The sequence below is a fragment of the Parasteatoda tepidariorum genome, chromosome 6 (genome assembly GCF_982258835.1).
Source record: "Parasteatoda tepidariorum strain Cologne lab strain chromosome 6, Ptep-v5.0, whole genome shotgun sequence".
Taxonomy (NCBI): domain Eukaryota; kingdom Metazoa; phylum Arthropoda; class Arachnida; order Araneae; family Theridiidae; genus Parasteatoda; species Parasteatoda tepidariorum.
Window position 1 is genome coordinate 53,511,986 of NC_141760.1, and position 23,701 is coordinate 53,535,686.

At 26.8% G+C, this 23,701-nt stretch overlaps 1 protein-coding gene across 1 annotated transcript; it reads right to left on the bottom strand.

The window, feature by feature from the left end:
- Positions 1 to 7,539: 7,539 nt before the first annotated feature.
- Positions 7,540 to 20,453, bottom strand: LOC107452734 (uncharacterized). The gene is made up of 6 exons (XM_016069342.4): positions 20,369 to 20,453; positions 11,767 to 11,918; positions 11,529 to 11,654; positions 10,325 to 10,449; positions 9,121 to 9,278; positions 7,540 to 8,087 (listed from the first exon to the last, which is right to left on the bottom strand). The coding sequence occupies exons 2-6, from the start codon at positions 11,909 to 11,911 to the stop codon at positions 7,976 to 7,978; spliced, it is 666 nt and encodes a 221-aa protein (XP_015924828.1). The 5' UTR covers positions 11,912 to 11,918; positions 20,369 to 20,453; the 3' UTR covers positions 7,540 to 7,975.
- Positions 20,454 to 23,701: the final 3,248 nt, after the last annotated feature.

The following is a 23,701-nucleotide window of genomic DNA, read 5'->3' on the forward strand; positions in this document are numbered from 1 at the left end:
TTTTTAGTTTTTTTATTTATTATTTTTATTAAACAGAATTTTTTATTTTCCTGAGCCTTAAATTGAACATGTAATATTGATTAGATATTTAGGGGAGTGAATCAATAGCAAAATGACATGAAAATAGTTCAGAGATAATCACAATCTTGTCAACTAAGGTGGTCTTTCTACACTTAGGGAGGGTAATTACCTTCCTGAAGTCAGTAAGAGTACAAAAGAAATTGGAATCACAAAAGAAGGAAAATGTTATAAATCAAATCTTTGACAGAAAAATTATTATACATGCTATTGCACTGGGCAATGAAATTTCTACGGCCTTTCTACATATCCAGTTAATTTTTCCTAGGCGGCTTCTTGTGATTTCTTAAATATGGATCAGTTTCTTAGATGAAGGGGGGAGACTAGTAGTTAGTAGGGACTTGTAACTAGTAGTTTGAATGTAGAATGTTTGAGTTTTCACAGCAATTACTTCTTACAAAGCAACGGTCAAGGAATTGCGCGTTGGTGAAGGAAAATTGATCGAGTTTCGGAAATCAAAGACCAAACGCTCCTAAATTGGCAAAAGTGACGATTCGAAGTTTGTCGGTGCCTAAAAACAGTGTTGACGCAGAAAGATCGTTTTCTAAGTATAAAAATGTCGTAAGTGATGAAAGACGAAGGATAAATGAGAATAATCTGACATTGTACAATACTTTGTACCAAAATTCTGTTCATTTAAATAAAAATATTAATATTGCTTGAAGTTCAAAGAAATACTTTTGTTGTGTATTTTTAAGCTTTTTTTATTATTTGCGCAATTTCTGTCTTTTGCATCATTTATATAATAAATTTCTTTATGTTTAAAATTTGTGCAATTTAAAAAATTTCCCGCGATTTTTCCGCGAATTCGGGGTCTTATAAATGGGATATAGGCTACATAGAAAAGAAATTATATTTAAATAAATTGATTCTGTTGCAACAAACTTTAAATTGTTGCAATAACATAACCAATTAGGTGCATGAAATTGGTTGCAATTACTTATAATTTTATATGAATTTTTTTTCCTAAGCAAAAGTTTTGCATTAACTATAATAGCATTACATTTAACAGTTAAAATTCTGTTTCAAGCTAATAAAAGCATCTCCAATGATGTTAAAATATCACTTATATTTTTATTTACAATGATCCTATTGTAATTATATTTTTTAAATGAATAAAGATTCTAAGATTTCTTACATTTAAATATTTTTGCAAATACAATTCTTAATTATTTTTAAAAAGTGTACATAGTTTTGTACCTAAAATTCCCCAAGACTCCTATACAAAAAAAAATGCTGTTCTACAGGGATGAGTAAATAATGTTCTTATTTAAATCGTAAAACAGTGAAAGTTAACTTACATTTTAGTGTTAAATATAGTAAATAAATATTTTTGCAAGTTTATTAGGTAGAACTAAAACAAATATAATTTTTCTTTCTTTTCCAGTTTATAAAACTTTTTCTAGTTTTCTAAAATGAAATAGTAACCATAGAAATCTGATTGTCTAACATGAAAAATATAAACAGTTTAGTAAAACTAAGTTTATAACAAATAACAGATATGAATATTCTTTTTTCAGTTTCGAATTCAAGATAAAAATAAAATAATTGGCAGGTGCAATAGAAAAATAGAATATAAGAATCAACAGAAATAAAATGTTTTAAAAATATAACAGCATATATTTTATAATCTCAAAATGATGATTAACATATAATGTACATATAGATATTTGTATACACATTTACTGGACAGATATACAATAAAACATTTTTTGAGATTGTAAACATCAAGATCAATACATGATTATTCTTTTTACCTTAATCTATTCAATAAAACATGTCAGATTAACAAATTACTTTATAATCTATCTACAATATATATTCTTCAATGCTAATAAACTCTTAATCATTACCATATGTATTCCAACAGTTTGCAAATATGTTTTAATTTTTCATTCAGGATAAATATCCATATAAAATCATAGGCAAAAAAAAATATTTTTCAACTGATTAAATTAAGTAAATGTTTAAAAAATATGTTTCAAAAATATACATTTTACACTTTAAATAAATAAAAAACCTTCTTTAATTTATATTAACATCATAATTGTGAAAATTTGAAATGGTAAAACTTCAACGCTGTATTTCTGTCTTTCATTTCTAGAATTTATCAAAATAAATAAAATAGAGCTTACTCAAAGAAATTAACTGTGTATTTTTAACTGTATTTAAAGATATGTACAGTATTTTATCAGATATATCTTTAAACTATAACAAATAGTTTGATAATGATAATGCTTCGGTAAACAATCTATAGCAGACAATTTCCACACTTCATGAGTTTAAAAACTGTAAAAATATTATTAAAATTTTTATTTAATTAATATTTTCTTTAATAAAAAAAAATTGAACAATAAGCATGGCATAAGTCAAAAACTCAATACAATTCATCCGGATAAGGACATCACTTTTCACACAAATTGGTTTATATTTACTATATGGAAGAATTAAGATTAATTAATTAGGTAATAATTATTTTTCTTAATTTCAAGTAATTCAGAATTGTTTAAACTAAATATATAAAGTTTTGGATCACGCTACATCTCTCATGTAGATATACAAAGTCATTACTAGGTACAGGAGAAGCTAAAAAGTCACTAAAAGTTAAAGCATTGATTTCTATGATGCTTTTAAATAAAACCCACCTAAATTTGAGAAGAATAAAGAAAAAATTAGGTAAAATGAAAAATTTTGATGTTTATAATATAAATACCATCAAGCCAAAACAAGTTAAGGACAAAAATGTAAAAAAGTAGATTCAGTAAGACTACTACCCATAAAATGGCAAGATCAAATTTCCAATTCAAAAACAGGGAAGAGAGAAAATGTAAAAATTATTAAAGAAGAAGCAATTATTTTATTTTACATCCATCAAAAGATTCTTTGAATGATGCTTAAAAAATTTCACTTATTTTAAGTTTCTCATATTTGAATGTAGTCACAAAATTTCACACTGTTGCTTTAAATATAACATTAATATTTCTAAGCTTAAGAATTGAAAACCTGTTAAAATGCAGAAAAATATAAATACAGATTTTTTAAAGTAATAATATTCATTATAGAAATGCTATTGTAATCACTGCTTAATAGTTCACGTTAAAATTTCTTTTCTTTTTTTACATCATTAAATATTATTCTTAAAAATTTTTATAGTAATTTTAAAATAACAGCAATAAAATGTATAACATTCTAAAAATCAGTAAAAAATCTTTATAATTACAGAAACAAAATTAAAGTTATATTTACACTAAATGTAACTTAAAGAGTTTTTAACTTAACTATACTAAGTCAATGAATAAGTTTAACTTTGAAGTATTTAAAAAATACTTTTTATATCATTAAATTACTCACTTGAAGATAATAATAACTATAAAAAAAAACAGCTGTTTAACTCATGTGTGAATTAAGTCTAAAAATTAGTAAGAAGCAAACTAAATATATCCAATTAAAGAAAAAAAGTTTTTAAAAAAAATTACAATAATATCCACACGGCATTATTTCAGCTTATATATTTTATGCTATGAAGTAAAACAGAAAATAAAAGACGCTTTATTGAAGTCAGTATATTCATAAAAGGTCTTGCAACTTACATAATTTGCAATGGCAATGAAAAATAATATGTGAAAAGTAACTTTAGGAAAATTACAACATTTACCAAATTGCATCATAAACTGAATTGTACTAAATGTTTATCTCAAACAGAAGAAAAAAAGAGGGAGAGAAACTTTAAGGAACAAACAATTGTTTTTCAAGCAAAGTAGTTTAGTAATTTGGTTAAAGAAAATAATCGACATGAAATATCAAAAATCAAAACTGCTTAATGTCACATAGTAACCAGAAAAAATACAAAAATCCTCCACATTTCTCTTTAATGCAGAGCAATTAAATAAATTTTTCAAATTTTGATGGCAAATGGCTTAAGTAAAATGGTATTTTATGAACAGCAACAGCAGGAAACAAAAGAATTTTCAAAAATTATTTTTATAATAAAACTGAAGCAAAACAATAGTAGATCTAGTAATCCTAGTTAAAAATCTTAGTGATAACTAAGAATATAATTTGTACATACATATATTAAACGAGAAGAATTTCCTTTTCAATCATAAATTTTCAAAAAATAAATACCCCAAAACAAGTTACCTATTTAAAGCAGAAAAATGTATTTAAACCAAAATAAATAATGCATTTTTCTAAAGAAAATGAAAGATACAAATACAAACCTGCATACTCTCAGTTTTATAGTAGAGTAATCATGTTTGTTACACATTATTTTAAAGAAAATAATGTAAAAACAGAAAATATTCCTTGAAATTGAGCTAGAGAACTAAAAGATATATTAGAATAAAAGACACACAAAAGCATAGTACAAGATAATGTTCAGTAACAGTTAGCAATTCATTAGCCAATATAGGGTTTAAGAAAAACTATCCATATTTTATAATGTGAAAAAGTTGATGTGCAATAAATGAAGATAAAATAACTTAAACATTGAGCTTTCAAAGTATAATGATAAACTATAAATTTTGTTTCTAAATAAATATTGGTAATTTAAATGGATTATAATAACCTTGGATTATAAATATGAACAAAAAGACAATTAAAGCAAATTTGTGAACTGTTAAAAGTTAGAATTTAACTCTGGTAAACAGGTAATAGAACATAATTAAATTCCGAAATACCAACAGAATTTTCTTTCAGAGAAGAATAAACCCTGGATTTGTGAAGAAAAGAAAAAAAAGAGAGAATTTGATATTTCTCTAATATTCCATAGACCTACAAAGTTTCAAACCATAATTTAATTAGAAATGGGTCGTTAGTAATATATATTTGTTTTAAAACAGAAGGAGGAGGATAGAATTAGAAGTCGGGCAGCTCCAAAAAGCAAGATACATCGATCAGAGGTTTATTGTACCCAAACCCTAGATCATGACTAGCAAAAAAGCTTTGTAGTTGAAACTAAGTTCAGCAAACACCCGACAGGAAAGACTTGTAGTTCCCAGGTCTTAAAGCAATGTTGCCCCAGATGCTCAAATCTTTGAGCAGAAAAGACTTCACATTCACAAAGAATATGTCTCTTCCTCAAGATGATAAAGAGGATCAGATACATTATCCATAATGTGTCTCCTGGGGGTACAGTGAGAAGATTAATGATCTTCCTCAACCCATTCCACACTCAGTCACCATTTAACATCATAGCTTGTCTTGGACCATCCGAGTTGCACCACTGCTCATAGGCAATCTTGCCATTGAGCTAGAAAATACAGGACTTGAAGGATGTGGGAGAGGTTCCCAAAACTGGTTAAGGACCATAGAAAAATTGCCCTTGCTAATTCATCAGCCAGCTCACTTTCAGGAATACCCATATGCCCAAGCACCCAGTGTAGGTATAACTTGATTAAATACATAATCAGATAATAAATTTATCCATAATATAATGCAGGAGGATAAATATATAGTTACAAGTTCCAATTTAATAACTTTAAATTAAAAAATAAATGCCAATCGTCCTATGAAATAAGTGCTTATATAAAAAACTTTTTCAAATTTTATATTCATAAGGTAAAAAAGTTTTACGGAATAATTGATAGTTATGAAATGTATAAAACACTCTCATTACTCTGAAAGGGAACATTGTGTGAAAGGAAAGGACTTTTTAAAAAAGATCTAGTATAATTTATTGGTATGTAATTTTCCTGATGAAATACAGTTTGGAAGGCATTTGTCCATTTGATATGCCAGTTGTCTAAAGCACCACTAACCAAGTACATGAATAATTTTTCTCTATTCTTACATTGTACAATCAAAACCTGTACAATCTTACATTGGCTCTTTTTCTATGATATTAGATAATTATATTAAATATTAATATTATGTGAAAAAGCATAGCATATAATGCTATGCATTTATGGAAAAAGCTGTATTTTAGATTTTCTTTTTTATCTGTATTTCAAAGTTTCAACAGTACTGTTTTGAACAATTGAACAGAGTCAGAAAGAAAGCTTGAACATAAAATGCTAAGGAATTGATAAAATTTTTATTTTTATGATTTGCTTCCTGCTGTTACTAGTAAAATACAAAATTTCTGAAATGCGATCAACTATAGCTTTCTGCAAACAAAAAATGAAAGTATTCTCAATTATTCAATAATTTTTTGAATATTCAAAAAAAAATAATTTTTTTTAAAAAATAAGTAGCTCAATGATGTATTATTTTTTTAATAATTTTCTTCATTATACTTTCATTAAATTCATATCCCTATGTTAAAATCAAGTATATTTACGAAAATATAACAATCTAAAACCTCGTTATTCCTGTAAAATAGGTATCTCATAAAATCTTTAAACATATATATATATATAGTTTTACGTACATGTATATAGATACATAATACAGTCAACAAGACGAAGTGTTTAGCTCTTGAGAGATTAGAACTGTGGTATTATCTTCAATAAATGTGCGCATAAACATGAACAACAATTTGTATTTACAACATACAATAATAAATTCTCTTTTTACCACTATAATATAAGTTGATCTATTTTCATCACATTTAAATAAAAATAACAATTTAAGTATATTTTGGACTTATAACTTTTATGTTGTTATATCAATATACACAGTTGTAAAAAAATTTAAACTATAAACTAAGGTTCAAAAAATGCCTACGCTATTATAAAGATTTTAAATGGTATTTCATATCTAGTTAAAAGATGCATTTTAAAATTGTAAATGAAACTTTTTGATTAAAAAAATTAATGCCCTGTTAACAAAAAGAGCATTTTTAAAATTACATTTGAAGCATTTCATTCAATTTTAAGATTAAAATAACTAATGATTATAAATGATGAAAACTCTTTAGGAAGCCTTTGAGATTGAAAATAACTGACTGACTAGAGAATGGTAAATATGTTTATGAAAAATTGGAGAAAATTATAAAAATTAAAATTTAATGTACACAATATGATTGAAAAATTTGCATAGAAATGATGAATAATAACATACCAATAAAATATATTTAAATTTATAACTATTTATTTATTTATTATGGTCATAATAAAATTATCAAAATCTAGTAGTGATTAAAATATTTCATAAACTAAAGATTGTACTGCTAAAAGTTCCATAGTAACTCTTTATCAACAACAACAAACAAACAGAGGTAGAATTTAAAAAAATGAAAAGTCATCATTAACTTTTGTAATAATTTTAAAAAAAAACATTAAAATGCTTTGTACATTTCTTTTGGAAAAACTCTTTAAAAATTCTATGATAGCCGTTTCTTCAAACGACTCAGCAAGTATACAAAAACTAATATATCAATAATAACTGTTGCATCACAATAAGAAGGGAGCACCAGCACAACATTTATCCACTCACAATACACAAGCTAGATATTTGGTTACATCCAAGAGTGGGAATTGCAATAATGTAAAATATCACTCCCTCGCAAGTCATAAAGCCTTTTTTTTTTCTAGTATTCACATTTGTTAACAAATAAATGTCTACCAAAACAAAAACAAAACTCAGTTTGTACACTATAACATCATAAACAAAAGATTTCAACAATAAGCAATTCATATCACATAAAACTCAAGAATAAAATCAAAATCACAAAAAAACAGAAATCATGGTTAATCTTGCACAATCTAAAAGGTCAACAAAACTTTAAAATAACACATCTTTCACATGTGACTTCATCCAACAATAAAAAAGCAGCGATAATATAATAAGATAACGATACAACTTCCCCTGCATCAAATATATGCATTAAGCATTTTATTATGCAGCATAATGGCTTATTTCCACTCACCCACATTAAGAAAGGACGCTGCCCAAGAATGCAGCTATCCAGACATAACTATAGCAGATTCTTCCATTTTAATTTGGGCTCTCATTTTTAAGCCTTTGATTCGCATTCACGAGCTATGTGACCCATTTCTCCACAGGAGTAACACTTGTTTCCTCTGTTGGAGTTGCAATTCCGAGCAATATGACCTTTCTCACTGCATCTAAAAAATAAAATAAAAATTATTTTTTTTCTTTGATCTTTACATTTAGTATTAACAATTGGAGAGTATATCAGAAGATACAATACATTTTTCCGTATTGATAAACATAATAAATCAGAAAAAGACATTTTTGTTACCGGCCAAAAGTAATATTTTTAATAAAGGTTACTTTTAAAAATATAGTCACTTTCTTAAAAATAGAAAATACTAAACTATTGAATAAACTACTGATACAGTTAAAATAAAGAATTTCTCAATATGGTAAACATCACAGGACTCATTTTTAAATTGAAAAAAGAAATGTTCATGACCTCTCTAACTAGATTTATTTAAAATTTAAGTAAAATTAAAATTTAAGTAAAATTAAAATTTAAGTAAAATTAAAAAATTTAAGTAAAATTAAAATTTAAGTAAAATTAAAATCTAAGAAAATTAAAATTTAAGTGAAATTAAAATTTAAGTAAAATTAAAATTTAAGTAAAATTAAAATTTAAGTAATGTTTTTAACTATCAAAACTTAATGTTTGAATTTTTGGAACAATAATGCAACATGAAATTTGTGGTTACTAACAAACACAAAAATTTGTTTATTAAAAAATAAATCTAAAACGATTGCAATTATAAAACGAGTAGTTGAAAGTACCTGTTTCAGAGCACGCGGGGAGCATTTTAAAAAAAAATAAGCAGGTCCACTTTTTGTATTTAATTGCCCTGTGGCATTTGGGCAACCTAAAGTTTGTTCTATAATGAACATGCTATGCAGTGTCTTGAATTGCAGTGCTCATCCAAGATGCTAGATCTCAGAATGCTACAACTTGAAGACGTAAATGTGATTGCAAATGAGTTTACATATGGTACTTGCCTGAGGTTGCCAGGACAATTCTTCTCGGATAGCATTACAATTGTACCTTTGCCTGACTGTTTGTCTCACTTGCAAGAGCTTATGTGTGGACATTAAGAACTTCATACAAGATAATGCAAAATATTCAACCAAACAATTACTAATTTAGATTTTCAAAAACAGAGTGCTTACTTATAGCAAACTGTCTCATCCACTTCAGTATAACTTCCAGATTCAGGACATTCTTTGCTAATGTGACCACCAGCACCGCAATTGTAACATTTTCTTTCATCTTTATCAGCCTCAGGACAATCCCGTGAGATGTGGCCAATCTTACCACACCCGTAGCACTAATAACATGACAAAAATACAGAAATATTTTAAATTTTCGTGAAAAGTAACAAAACTATACAAATTTACTTCATACAACATTGAACCCTGCATTTTTATATAACTCTCAGTCAAAAAAAAAAAAAAGACAGAGATTATTCCGCAAGCTAAAACATATGTCAGCTATGGCCATTAGAATATTATAATATGAACTGTATTATTTATAAACCTAAATAATGCATAATTCACTTTTATGCTATATGCATAATTCACTTTTCTTTTAAGTGAAACTTTTTAGCTTCTCCTATACTTATTAATGACTTTGTATGTCTATTAATATAAATGATACAATTAGTGTGATCCAAAACTTTATATATTTAATTTAAACAATTCTGAGTTCCTTAAAATTTTAAAAAATAATTATTATCTAATTAATAATCTTAATTCTTCCATATAGTAAATATTAACCAATCTGTGGGAAGAGTAATGTGTTTATCCAATTGAATTATATTGAGTTTTTGACTTATGCAATGCTTATTGTTCAGTATTTTTCGTCCACCCAACACAAAATTGCTGAAAAGAAATAACAAATGAAAATAGTGCACAAAATCTCAATTCAGCGAGATAATTTATAGCAATGCTAAAATAAGGAATTTGTATTACTATGACAATAGCTGGCCAGAAATTATTATAAAAATATAAGTGTCATTCACAATTATTTTTAAGAAAAAAACAAAACAAAAAATTAAAGATAAGAATACCGATTCAGTGAGAAAATTTATTGTAAGGTTAAAAGGAGGCATCTGTAGTCAGAAAACCCACTTCAAATTTTTAATTAAATTGAAGAAAATGTTGATAATTGTAGGAAAATTTCTGATCTTCTCATAATTGTAAAGGAAATCTACTCAAAATAGCTGCACTAAAATAATCTTCTAATTGATAGCTTTGTTCAAATTATGCAAATTGAATTTCTAGTTAGAGAAAATGAGTTTCAAACTAGCTTCAATTTGACTTTACTTTTATAAAGAATATGTTAAATATCCAGCATAACAATTAAAATACATACTTTGCGGTCATCTTGTTCACAGTCTCGAGAAATATGCCCTCGTTTTCCACAAATATAACAAGTTTTCTCATGTTCTTTACACTCACGTGCTATGTGCCCTGTTCTACCACAATTATAGCAAGACACTAATATTGAGAAAGAAAAAAATATAATATTTTACATAAATAGCATGTAAAGTTTTTTAACAAGATTTTTATTTCAAAAAAAAAAAAAAAAAAAAAAAAAAAAAAAAAAAAAAAACCTCATGAACTAAATTTTTATAATAAACTTTCATAAACTTTTAAGGTTATAGAATAATAAAATAAAAAAAATTTAGGCATAAATTTAAACATCTATTTAATTTTAAACATAAAAAAATGCAATTTTATAATAGCATTTATAAAATAAATTTAAATATCATAAATTTAATCTTATCTCAAACTTAAATTATATTAACATATACAAAGCATCTCATTAGTTGAAATAACTTTTAAAATATACAAATACAAATCTGCATGAATAACATATTATGAAGTCAGATAAAATACACAACAGCCAGTTTGTTAAAAAAAAAGGGGGGGGGGAGGTAATGAAATTTAAAACTACAATTTTGGGACAAATGGCATAAATGAGTTTTGCATTGCACACAAGCCACCTTTAGCATTGCACAGAGGCCACCCAGCTTTATCTAGACATAGGACTGGCCATTTTAAAAGCTTAACCTTTCACGAATTGATAAGACATATGCCAATTATTAGTGTTCAATCATAATCTCTCCCTCTCATATGATTTATTGTATCAGTGCCTCTAAGAGGCAACTGCTGAATGAGGGAGAGACTTTTTTTGACTTGCTGATGCAACAGGATCTTTTGGACTTGTTTTAGTTGTATAAGCCATGGGGATAAGCAACAACAACATATACTGATTTATAATGGACATAAATTTACTATCTCTGAATTTCACAACAATGCAAAAACATAATTAAAACAATTGTGGTTCACTAGTACACTCGTTAATTACAAAAACAGATTTACAGAGAAGGCGGATACAGGGATTTTTCATATAAGAAACACCCAGTGCAATTCAATTAGGAACACTTTAAAGTTAACAATGTTTTTCATGTTCATTTCAGAATGTAAAATATTTATTATTTCCGGATTATTTTTAAAAAAATTAGGAAATCAAAATTTAGATCTCATAAAACATGAAAAATCCATTTCCATACTTTCATCTGGTGCATTATCACAATCTTTAGCAATATGTCCAGCTCCATTGCATCTGTAACAACGATCCTCAGTTTCTTTACAATCTCTCGCAAAATGACCAATTCTATTGCATTTGAAACATTTTTCTAAACACCAAAAAATAAGGATATCAAACAAAAGCATTGATCATTTTCTTTACTGATTATCAATTCAAAACAAGGCACATTTAAACTTAAAAAATAAATATAGATTTTATACCTCTGGGCATTGAACGCATATCAACCCTTCCACCACGGCCGCCACCTCTATTCCTTGATCCAATATACCGTATTCCACCATTTTGAGTGCATTCACGTGCAAAATGTCCAACTTTGTGACATTTGTAGCATTCATTGGAACTCATAGTGAAGCTAAAAGTAACAAGTGCATACATTAAGTTTACATATAAAAAAAATTTCTTAATACAGAATCTAAATATACTTAAAGAAAAAGCAACTGCAAAAAAAAAGGGTTAAAAAAAATTTCTTTTCAGTACAGTACCTAGTAAGATTAATAACATTCATTAAGCATCATATGAAAAAAATATTAATATCATTCATATTTAATAAAAACAAAAGTTAAATTGAAAAAATAACCTATTTAAATCTAGCAAAATTTAAAAATATTTCAGTAATACATGCCGAACAAAAAATGATTCTTTAATAAAAATTCTATGATATCATTGCATATTAATTAAAAATTCTATCATATCATTGCTGCATTGCTTTTTGGAATCAATTGTTTCCAATATCAGATAAAAAAGAAAAATAAATAATTGTAAAGCAACATCCTATAATATCTGTTACTGCTTTCGCTGAAGACAATAAGTGTATAAGTTCTTCAAGATATCAAACATAAAAATAAGTAGTATTACATTTCATAAACTTACATTCCAATTCTTGTTATATATTATATTATTATATAATCCTATTACATATCAATATTATTATATAATCTTACTATATATGCTAATTTTAAATTTATACAGTGAAAATGATATAAAATAATTACTCTTGTGATTGATTGTTCATAAAAAAATTATACGAAAGCTTTAAGACCAATATTTCCTAACACTTCGTCACTTATCTTAAAATCATAAGAGTTCTACATAAGAATAACTGATTTAACTAACTATACTCCGTTGCAAGTTAAGAAAAGATCATTGCGGTTACAGGATTTAAGTAATCATCCGCGACTGCTTACAGTTCCATTTTATTTTGTAATCAAATTATACAAATAGACTCTCAAAACACAATAGAAGCTTTAACAGAGTTCCCACTCAATTTTCCAAAAAAAAAAAAAAAAATTACAGGACTTTTTAATGACCTACTCAGTAATAGTTAATATGCTAAAAAACATGTCAAACAGATTTTATTACATTGAAGTATATATTAAATTTATCAATTTTTCATTGCTTAATGGTTGTGACAATTTTTTAATATGTGTATCCCACAGCTACTAAAGGAAATGTTTTGATAGTTACTTTGTGTTTTAAATAAGTTTGAAGATCAACAAAAGATTTCCGATTGACATTAGCATACTTGCCAACTTTTAAAGAATGGCACCAGTAAAACTTTACATAAAATTTTAAAGAAGCACATTAGAATTAATTGAAAAATTAATATTTAGCATAGCTGTTTCAATTTTAAAAACACAATGCCTTTTTATTACTTAAGAATATCAGGAAATGTATTTTGAACACAATAAAATCTTTTGTCAGGGTTCCCACTCTATGATGAGATTGAAATTCATGGACTTTCCAGGACTTTTCAAGGACCTCAACAAAATTTTCAAGGACCTTAATCTAAGACCAATTTTAAAAATTATTCTCTTCTATTTTACTAGAAGCAACAATGCTTGCTGTGGCAATAATTAATTTCAAATATAATACCTAAATGCTTTGCCTATATAGAGAGAAGAGAGTATATGTATTATGGACTAAAATTTATATTTTTTTAAAAACAACCCTACTGGTTTTACATATTAATTCACAAAATCATTTTCAGCACAATCTGTAACTAATGGTAATGAGGTGTTAATGGTGAAATCCTTTAATCCTGTGTATTTCCATGTGAAGGCTGCATGAAAGACAGAGCTAAATCTTAGGTATTCCATATTCCATGACTATTCCATAACTCCCTCCTCTCCTCTATTAAACATCGTTTCTGAAATTTTTCATCAATAATTTACACAACCTTCTCTAAATGTTATGCAGCAACAATTATTTCTGAAAATAAAAATTAGAAGGAACATATCCCATTTTCACCATGTTTAAAAGTATTATTCGTTATGTGTAATCCACAACTGCCAATGAATATGACCTGGTGGGAATATTTCTCTTTTAATTCACACTGAAGCTTCTAATAGAATTTCCAATTGACATAGGGTCCATCCATGGATAATTGAAGTATTTTAGAGAGCTTTTAACCATCATCCATGCATTTGTAAAAAGAGGACAAAATATTTTCTGCAGTTCCATGACCCATAAATTGGGAGGTAAGATACTTAGTGCAAACTTTATTATCAATTCCTTACCATAATGTTCATCTGCTTAGATTGTAGAGACTGATTTAACGTCTCAGCAAAGAGTACAGTGTAGCAATCAACATTCTTCAGCTCATTTATAAGAATCCCTTTGAAGTATAGTGCCAATCCAAAGGAGCCCAAATAGGCTCACTTTGTGGCACTACAAAAAAATTGTCTCGCTATACAGCTATCAGCAAACATTTTGGAGAACAATTTACTAATCCCTTCACAGGAGTTACATGAATAATTACTAGTGATGCACTTCAGACTCCAGAGAATTTCAGCATCAAGCACATTCCTTTTGACAAGATAAGAAGACAATGTTACCTCGGCCACTAAAGTTTCTGTTTCACATGGGGCACACGATGTTGAAGGAGTATTTACACCAGATGAATTAGACGTTGATGTCTTTGGAAAAAGAGAACTCAAGGCATGAGACTGCTTTTTTGTTTTACCTTTCTTTCGTGTGTGATTTCAGAGCAGATTCTTCCATTTTCGCGATATCGATCTCCTTCATGCATAATCGGCACTTGGCTCTAAACTTCTTTTCGGGCATCGATAAAATCCATTCTTTATAAGCTTGATTATCCATCCATTGGGGATTAAAATAGCACTTCCCAGGCACAACTAGTCTAAACTACATAACACAAATACGAAGCCGTGCCTTTGCGAATACGCTTCACAATAAAGTTTTGAAATGACGCAAACGTAAGAACAAGTGCGGATGGTAAAACGGCAAATTTATTGAAAACTACAAGGTACATATTGTTACGAAATTCGAGAGTATTCCAGTTTCGATAAGAAAAAAGATCTAAGCATATGCGACAGAAGATGAAGTGGAGTCTCGCCCCGAACGCATTGATTGTCTGCTGTGCTCCGCGCGCTTGGCAGACACCAAGACGCTAGGCCCGGTTAGAAACGGTGGCGTTAAAAACCACGTGAGTGAGCTCGGGAACAAAACAGAAAGAACGAGAAAGATCCGCGGGTGTTTTATAAAAAGGGCCGCCGGCAGTATTGGACAAATTCAAGGACCTATCAAGTTTTTCAAGGACCTAAGACGTTTTTCAAGTACTTTCAAGGACCTAAATTTAGCAAAAAAAAATTCAAGGACTTTTAAGGACTCTCAAGGACCGTGGGAACCCTGTTTGTAGTACGACATTTTCATGGAAAACAAACTGAGATTTAAAAGACATTATTCCGTTTAAAATAGATCATAAATCACAAAATCTGATTTTTTCAATTTTATGAATGTAATTCTCCATGTCTAATTTTTCAATTGTGTGTATACAAATCGCTATATGTTACATGTAAATCAAATTGCATGAAACGTGAAGCAAGTCTTGAAGATCGTGTAAATTATGCACCACAATGACTTGCAATTTGAAACGCAATGCATGTTTTGTAAATTAAAACAATATGAATAGTAAATCGTACAGTTTTAAAAATGCACAAAATAACAAGTCGTAAATTGGGATGAGTTATACATAAACCACTTTAAAGTGCTACATAAACATGCTGCATGATTCTTTGATTACTTTAATGCAAAACACAATGTGTGATTTACTAATCATTTATATGTAAAAATCTATGCATTATCTGGTAATCATTGCAATGCAAATGTGATTCAATAAGTAACTTAAATTAGAATAGCTAAGTGTGATTCAAAGAACATTTTGATGAGTATCGCAAACAGTAATTCTTAAATCCCTCTTATGCTAGTTGTGATGTGTAATTCTTAAAGTCTTTCCCTGATTTGTAAATCACCTGACTGAAAATTGTGATACATGATTTAGAAAATATTTTCTGCAAACCCTGATGAATGATTTACGAATCACTTTAATGAGATCTGCGACATGTGATTCCTAAATCACTTTCCTGCGAATCACGATGTTTGATTCATAGTTCACAGAATCTAAAGAGCTAAATTTTACTTATTAGTGGTAAAAATGAAATGTAAAAATCTCAAAATAACAAGAAATTAAAAGAAGTTAATGCAACGATTATATTTAAAATTCAAAGAAATACTGCACATAGATTGGTAACTAAAACTTCGTGCAAACATGCAAATTATTAATTGCTAGAGATTCCAACTTTCTACCATGTCAAGGCGAACGATAATCTGGGGAGAAAAATATAGAAAGGAAAAATTATATATTCTCATTTCACTTTCAAAAATTGACTCATCGGAGCTTATTGAAAATAGCGTTAGTGAAAATTTCTTTACCATTTCATATTTGATAGCATTATAAATTGCATATAATCAGAAATTAGTAGAATTTCAGTATTGTAAAAGAAAAAATATCGGAATTTCAGCAAGCTCCTTCCATTCTCTACGAATTGAAATAAAACTTTTATTTTTGCACATTAGCAAATAAAATGAAAAGTTACAAAAATTGCATGTTTTTAAATTAGTGCATGTTGAAAACAAGGCTTCACTCAATAGTTTCTTTTCACTTTTGGTTTTCCCCCACCCCACTTGTATTTTGTAATAGTACAATCACAAGAGATGGGCAATTAAGGATAAGAGTCTTTTTCTAAATTTAGATCTAACTCCCACCTAGGTGACCTTAACCCACTGGCGGTTAAGGAAATGGGCAAAATTGGGAGAATGTTTCTCCCCTACACACAGTTCCCCTATCAGTTAACATGGGAAAACCGGTTTTGCTATGCAGAGAAGACTGCAGGTTAAAATGCGACTTTTTACGTGCAGAACCGTCAGTGGGTTAAACTATTCTTCAATAAAGAAAACAGCAAATTGAAGGGGAATGATCATAATTTCCATTATTTTGCTTGTGGTTTTTTTTTTGTGTGTGTGTGTGCTTTTTTGTAGGAAAGGTTCTTATTTTGAAAACACTTTGAGAAAATCAAAAACTTTCATTCTCTTTTCGGGGCCCTGATTTTTCCCAACAAAATTCAAGGACTTTCAAGGTTTCTCAAGTACCGTGGAACACTGTTTTAAAAGTTATACAGGTCAGATAGAAATTTAATTTGTGCTATCTTTTACGATATATATCATAGAATTATTAAAAAAAAGTTATAGTTCTGTAGTTTTACTGAAATCCTAGAGCTTGTCACACATTTTGATAAATAAGGAGACATTCAATCTTGAAAACGAAACAAATATATGATGTTGCAAAAGAATTGGACTTGATAAGACCATAAAAAATGGCACATAAACAGGCTCTCACCGTAAGGATGGTGATTTTTCCTTAATTTGCAACAGAGTATATAGAAAAAACATTTTTTTAGGATTTTTTTAATGCTGCTGTTTTACAATACAAAATCACATGGCCAACTAAATTATTATGTTATAAAAAGATATATATATAAATCTGAATAATAACTTGTCTTAATTTATCTATGCATAAATTGACAACAAATTTTTATAAAATAGCTTTCAATTAAAAAATAATACTTAATACTATTTATTAAATAAAAATGACATTTTTTTTCTGAGTGAGTGATGTGTACTCTCTCTCTCTGAATAAAGATTTAACTAAGCATAAGTTAAACTTCAAAATGTGCAATATTTCAAACTTTATGGCCAATTTAAATATCATGATTTCTTTTCACTATTACATTATACTATGCATGTGTATGACATAATATACATTATATTATTGATAGAGGAAACTAAAAATATCTCAACTAGAATGATAAGTATTGTTGAAATAAAGTTCTACTGTACAACAAAATTTTGTTTTTGACACATTATTGCCTTTTGCAATCACCAGAACCTGTATTACATTATTACTAACTTATTTTACACATAAATATAATGCAAATAATTGTTCAATAGGTGATCTATGGATAGCAAACAATAGCCCAATCTCATCATCATTACTGAGAATGAGTCACAAGAGCCAGGAATGCAGCACTAAAAAAATAAAAATACCAGACATTAAATTAATTATTCTTGCAAGTTCAATCCAACAAAATTTGAAATGCTGAAGTACCATTCATTCTAATAGCCAGGAACACAAAACTTGAGATTTTAATTTTTATCAAACAAAATAATCATTCACAATCCTATTTCATTTTCAAAATGTAATTAGATTAACCTTCTTACAATTATTTATTTCTATATAATTAATTAATGTATATGAATTTTAGAAGCACAATCAGGGATCATTTTATGAGAAATTTGGATCCATTAACAGACCTTTCACAAATTTTTCATTGCTAAAATAGTCCCTAAGCAAAATAGTTCATTATAAAAACGAACATTTCGCAAAATATCATTTTATCTTAAGAACGGCCTGAACCCAAAGCTTTTCTTTTTATACAGGAAGTTAGTGACATTTGTAATTCAAAATTTTAGAAGTAAAATTTCTTGAGCTTTAAAATTAAATCTTCTTTTAGTTCTCTTTCATAAAAATAGGATTTTAAATTCGTAAAATTAGAAGTAGATGTTCAATATCTACCTTGTTTAAATTGTAAAACAGTCTTATAAATTAATTTTTTTAAATAAATTTTATTTCAATGCTCTTTCGTCACTCTGACACCGAAATTTTCATTTTTTTTAATAGATGCAGTTAGCCATATGTTAAAATTTTCACTAGAAATAAATAAACGGAAACAGAATAAAATATACCAAAAAATATATGTAGTGACGGCCACTTATAAAATCACTCAATTATAAAATTAGCCGATCTTTAAAATCAAATCTGCGAGAACGAAAGTCATTATATATGCTACAATTATCATTTAATGAAATCATTATAGTCATTTCATAAAATCAAATTTTTGTGAGCTATATGTTTTAAAATTAGAAAACCCTCTTTTTTGAAACATTATAAACATCTATTATCTCAAATTTTGTAAGGCATATAAATAATAAAATTTATCTAGCCTCTAACCAACAAAAAGTACAAATTTACAAATGTGAATAACACTTCTTAAGGAAATTGAATGTTGAGAGTAAAAGAAATTATCAAGAGGTATAAAAAAATCCAGAAAATAACTGCTGATGAATTGAGAATATTTATGGAATGTCTCCCATCAGCCAATGTCAACCATCATCACCCACTCAATCATTTAATAAGGCAAATCTAGATGTGCTAAAAAACATCCAATATTTCAAAATAAACTTTACAAAAATGAAAAAACACTAAAAGTTACTAGCTTTTATAAACTTTTAGACCATGTTTAAGTTTTTAACTTCAAATTTTGCTAATCAAACAAATATGCTAATATTTTAAAACCCTTCTGTATATTAAAAATTATAGTTTACATTTAATTAAAATGCTGAATATAAATTACATAAATAATCAATTCAACTTTTTTAATGTACTTGTCATGTTAAACTTTGAAACATTTTTTCCCTAAGTGTAAAATTATATGTTCTCAGAATAACCATGCTCTTATTCTGCAGCAGGCACTTTATTCAACATCTTTCTGCTTAAATAAGAAAAAATTTTGCATATATTTAAATATATTTATAATAATTACAATTTATATAATTTAAATAAAAAAAATACTAAAGTAAATTTTATAAATTTAAATGCGTAATATCAGCATATTATAACACATAAAAAGAAGTCAACATTTTAATATAGCATATTACAAAACAATTATGATTAAATTGAAACAAGCATAAAATTGTTGAAAACTAAATTACCAATATTTAAAATAGTTTTTCATAAAACGTTAATCAATCCAAATCTTAAAACTAAAACCATATATTTAAAAAAAAAATTTCGACAAAAATATTTCGTTCACAGGTGTTTAATTTATTTCGATATAAAACTGTTGTTTTGTTTTTAAAAATCATTAACAAATAAATAAAAATTCAACTTTTACAATTATTAATAAGGATTTAATTTTAAAAGCAGTTATTCAGATTAATTAAATAAAGCAATTACTTTTTTTCTCGTTAAATATTTCACCAATGAAGTAATAGAAGGTATTGAAAAAATAAATATGCAATAAGGCAGTTGTTGAAACTGCTTCCTCATCTTCTAATAACTCAATCAATAAATCATAAACAAAATACTCAACTGTTTAAAATTGCAGTAGCCTAATATAGTAGCTTAAAATTTATAGCTGATTTAATCATATAAGCAACCGATATATTAACTTAATTCAACAGTAAAAAATGAAGCAATGCAAGACATTCCGACAAGGAAAATTTAATAAAAAATTATCAACCAAAATCAGAAGCGAAAAAAATGACCAGACAGATTTGCAAACTATTATAATAATAAATAATTCGAAAATTATTTTTCGTAAAAACTTTAAAACTTAAGTGACTTAAAAAATAAGGAATTAATAGGACTAATCAAAGACAATTTACCGTAAATAACGTTTGTAAACAGCAATATGGATTTTTTGATGATAAACAAATACAAGATGGTCGCACACCTTGTTGCCATATCCTAAAATTTAATTAACAAACAATTCAACCGCAATGTAAGCTACAAACACCTGTATCTAGTATGTCATGTCTAAACAGTGCCAGTAACTTTCTACATAGCGCTTTTAACAAAAATTACAGTAATGAAGGACAAAACAGAAAAGAAAGAAAGAAAAGAGCACGTTCGAATTTTATTGAAATACTTAAAAACCGTTTTTGCTAGAGGCAATTTTCTCTCATGTGACTGAGAATCTGATTGGTGAAATATTTTTACCCGCGAAAAACTATAGCCATCTTCGGAAGTGTTAGCTTACCATAAGATATAAAATCATGCGGTATTTAGATTTGTATTAAGAGAAAACTGTAACAAAAAGTTCAAACTTTTGAGCAACGTGAAATACTTTTGCTTTAGCTAATTTAATAACACTTAAATATTTTTAAGTGGTGAATTTTTAATTTTTTATCAGAATAAATCAATGTTACTTCATGATATAACTGAATAAAATGAACGTGTTTGATGCTTTTCTTGAAGCAGTATTATGTGTATTTCATAATAGGAAATGATTTTACACGAATATTTTTTCTTTTAATTTTAAATCTTGGTTCATAAACTATTTTTAATATTACCTTATCTAAGGAGTATAATTTGTCGTTTTCAAATATGTAATAAATCATTAGATTTAATCATATATTTGAAAATAAGAAATGATACATTTTAATAAGGAAACGAATACAAGAGAAATAAAAATATGTTATATCAGGGAAGAAAAAAAGACAAATAAAGAAATTATAATTTTATTGGTACATTTTCATACAATTTATATTTCAAAATAGATTCTGAAGAATTCTTTCAGAATCATATGATATACATTTAAATTCCAATGGAAATAATCTAAACATAAACACTGCAATTATTTACAAATAAACGACGCTTATAATATTTAAATAGGATAAAATAATTTAGCTAAGTATAATAATTATAAAGTAATAATAATAAATAAATTATAAGCAATTTATAAAAGTATTTCGATCCTTAAGATTGCAAAACTTTAAAATAGTATTTATTATATTCTGAAATAAACATACATTTTTTTATTTCGTGTTGATTATTATTAAAAAGTAAAGTATTTTCAAATCTTAAGTTTTCTAACATATAAATTTATTGATGACAATCTTTCTCATAAGATTTGTTAAAAAAATATCACAAAATAGAGATTACTCTAGAAAATTATTAGTAGAAAATTATTACACACAGTTAAAATGTTTATGATAATCTTCATAACTCCTTTCGATTACTACGATTAAGAATTTATTTGCAAAGTAAAAGTCTTTACCCCCTGAGTTCTGTCTAAAATAAACCTCTTTACAAAAACAAATATGAAACGTTTTTTAACAAATATTAGCTTTATTTAGATGTCGTAATGAAAAAAGTAACTGTTCCTAATTTGTAACTAAGAAGATGAGTAATTGTTTTATTATTAACAAAATAAAAAAAAAATTAATTAAAATGAACAAAACAATTTACTTTCTCTTGGTTAATTAAAGATACAGATCAACACAGCTCAGCAGTTTTATAAATAATGCTATTTAACATTATCAATGTACTATTTATCATCAATATAATAAAATAACATGGTTATAAAATTTTAATAAATAAAAAATTAGTACTTACTTGAATATCATCATGCTCTCGCTTTCGTATTGCGTTTCCATCCATAACGAAGAGAAGAATCAAAAGGATCCTTTTGATTTAGTAAACGATTAGCCTAACGATTTAGTAAAAATAGCAAACTGAGAAGTAAAAAAACTTTAACTTAATAATTTTTAAAACTTAACATATTAGAAGGCACGCTTATTCACCGAAATGCATGCGAGCAAGTGAAGTACTATCACTAGAGTGAAGATAGTTTAATTCAATTCGCATACTTCTGCTCATGGATTTTTTTAACTCGCGTAGGTTCGATCCCCACTCGAGTCTAAAATATCAATTCATTCTAATTTTAAAATAATTCAATTAAAAATTATTTACTAATGTAATTCCATATATGAAGCAAACCTAAAAAAATAGCTTAATATTTAGATGTATTCATTTTATTTTTAAAAAATATTACAAAATATTATTTAAATTAATATTAATTTTTTTTTTTATTATGACATGTTAATAAGTTTAATTTATTTCTTATTCATATAACTAAAAACTAGTTAATTCAGTTACTAACACATACTAAATTATATATGAATCATATCTAATCTCATAAAAATGACAGTTTATTATTTAAATATAATTCAAATTTATTTTAATTTCATTTAAATCATGTAACTAAAGATTAATTAATATGAAAACCTTTTTATTATGTTAATAAGGTTAATTTATTTTTGATTCATGTAATTATAAATAAATTTAATCAATCCGGCTATTAATACATTTAAAATCATATATTTCATTAATCATAGCTAATGTTATAAAATGCAGACTTTATTACTTAAATATATTATAAATTTATTTTAATTTATTTCAAAATCATATTACTAAAGATTAATTTATATATTAAAACCTTTTTTGATTGAGATTCACTAATTTTTAAATTAGTATCATTAATAAAATCAATATTAGTACTATTACATAATTATTCAATTATTATTTTAATTTATTTTATTTTCTTCCGTAAGTTTAGATTTTAAAGTTTTTATTTCTTGCATTCACAAATAGATGGCACCATTGATTCTCCCCGAACCAAACAAGAGTTGCTGCCCCCTCTAAAAATATTAAAACATGTTAGACGGGCAGAAACAATTATTTAATAACTGTAAAAGGTTAAGTGAAAAATATATCGATGAAACTGTAGGATGATATCGATATCAAATCCTTTTCATTTATACACGTGTTCTGTATACAAAAGTTTAACTTATTTACACATATCTAATCAAGCATTCGTAGGTCAGTGGTTATGATATCCAACTACTGACCCACGAAGGCTTTTTGATTGGCATGAGTTCGATCCTCAGCCTTAATTATGTTTAATAAATAATAATAAAACAGATTTAAAATTTAAAATTGATTTAAAGTTATTTTATTCCCACATAGATGGCGCCACTAGAGTAAAAGCATGATATTAATTTACTACGTAATAAAAGATGGCGTCATTACTTCATAACATTCAATTTCTCCCCCAAATAACAAAGTTTATAAGTATTGCCTTCCTTAAAAACTAATATTAAAAATAATAAGTGCTGCCACCCTCAAAAAACTAATAAATTAAATAATAAACAGAA

Coding starts and splice junctions, on each gene's coding strand:
- LOC107452734 (XM_016069342.4), bottom strand. CDS start 11,911: ATGAGTTCCAATGAATGCTACAAATGTCACAAAGTTGGACATTTTGCA. Junction 11,655..11,766: donor TATGCGTTCAATGCCCAGAG/GTATAAAATCTA, acceptor TTTGGTGTTTAG/AAAAATGTTTCAAATGCAAT. Junction 8,088..9,120: donor GATGAGACAGTTTGCTATAA/GTAAGCACTCTG, acceptor TTTATTTTTTAG/ATGCAGTGAGAAAGGTCATA.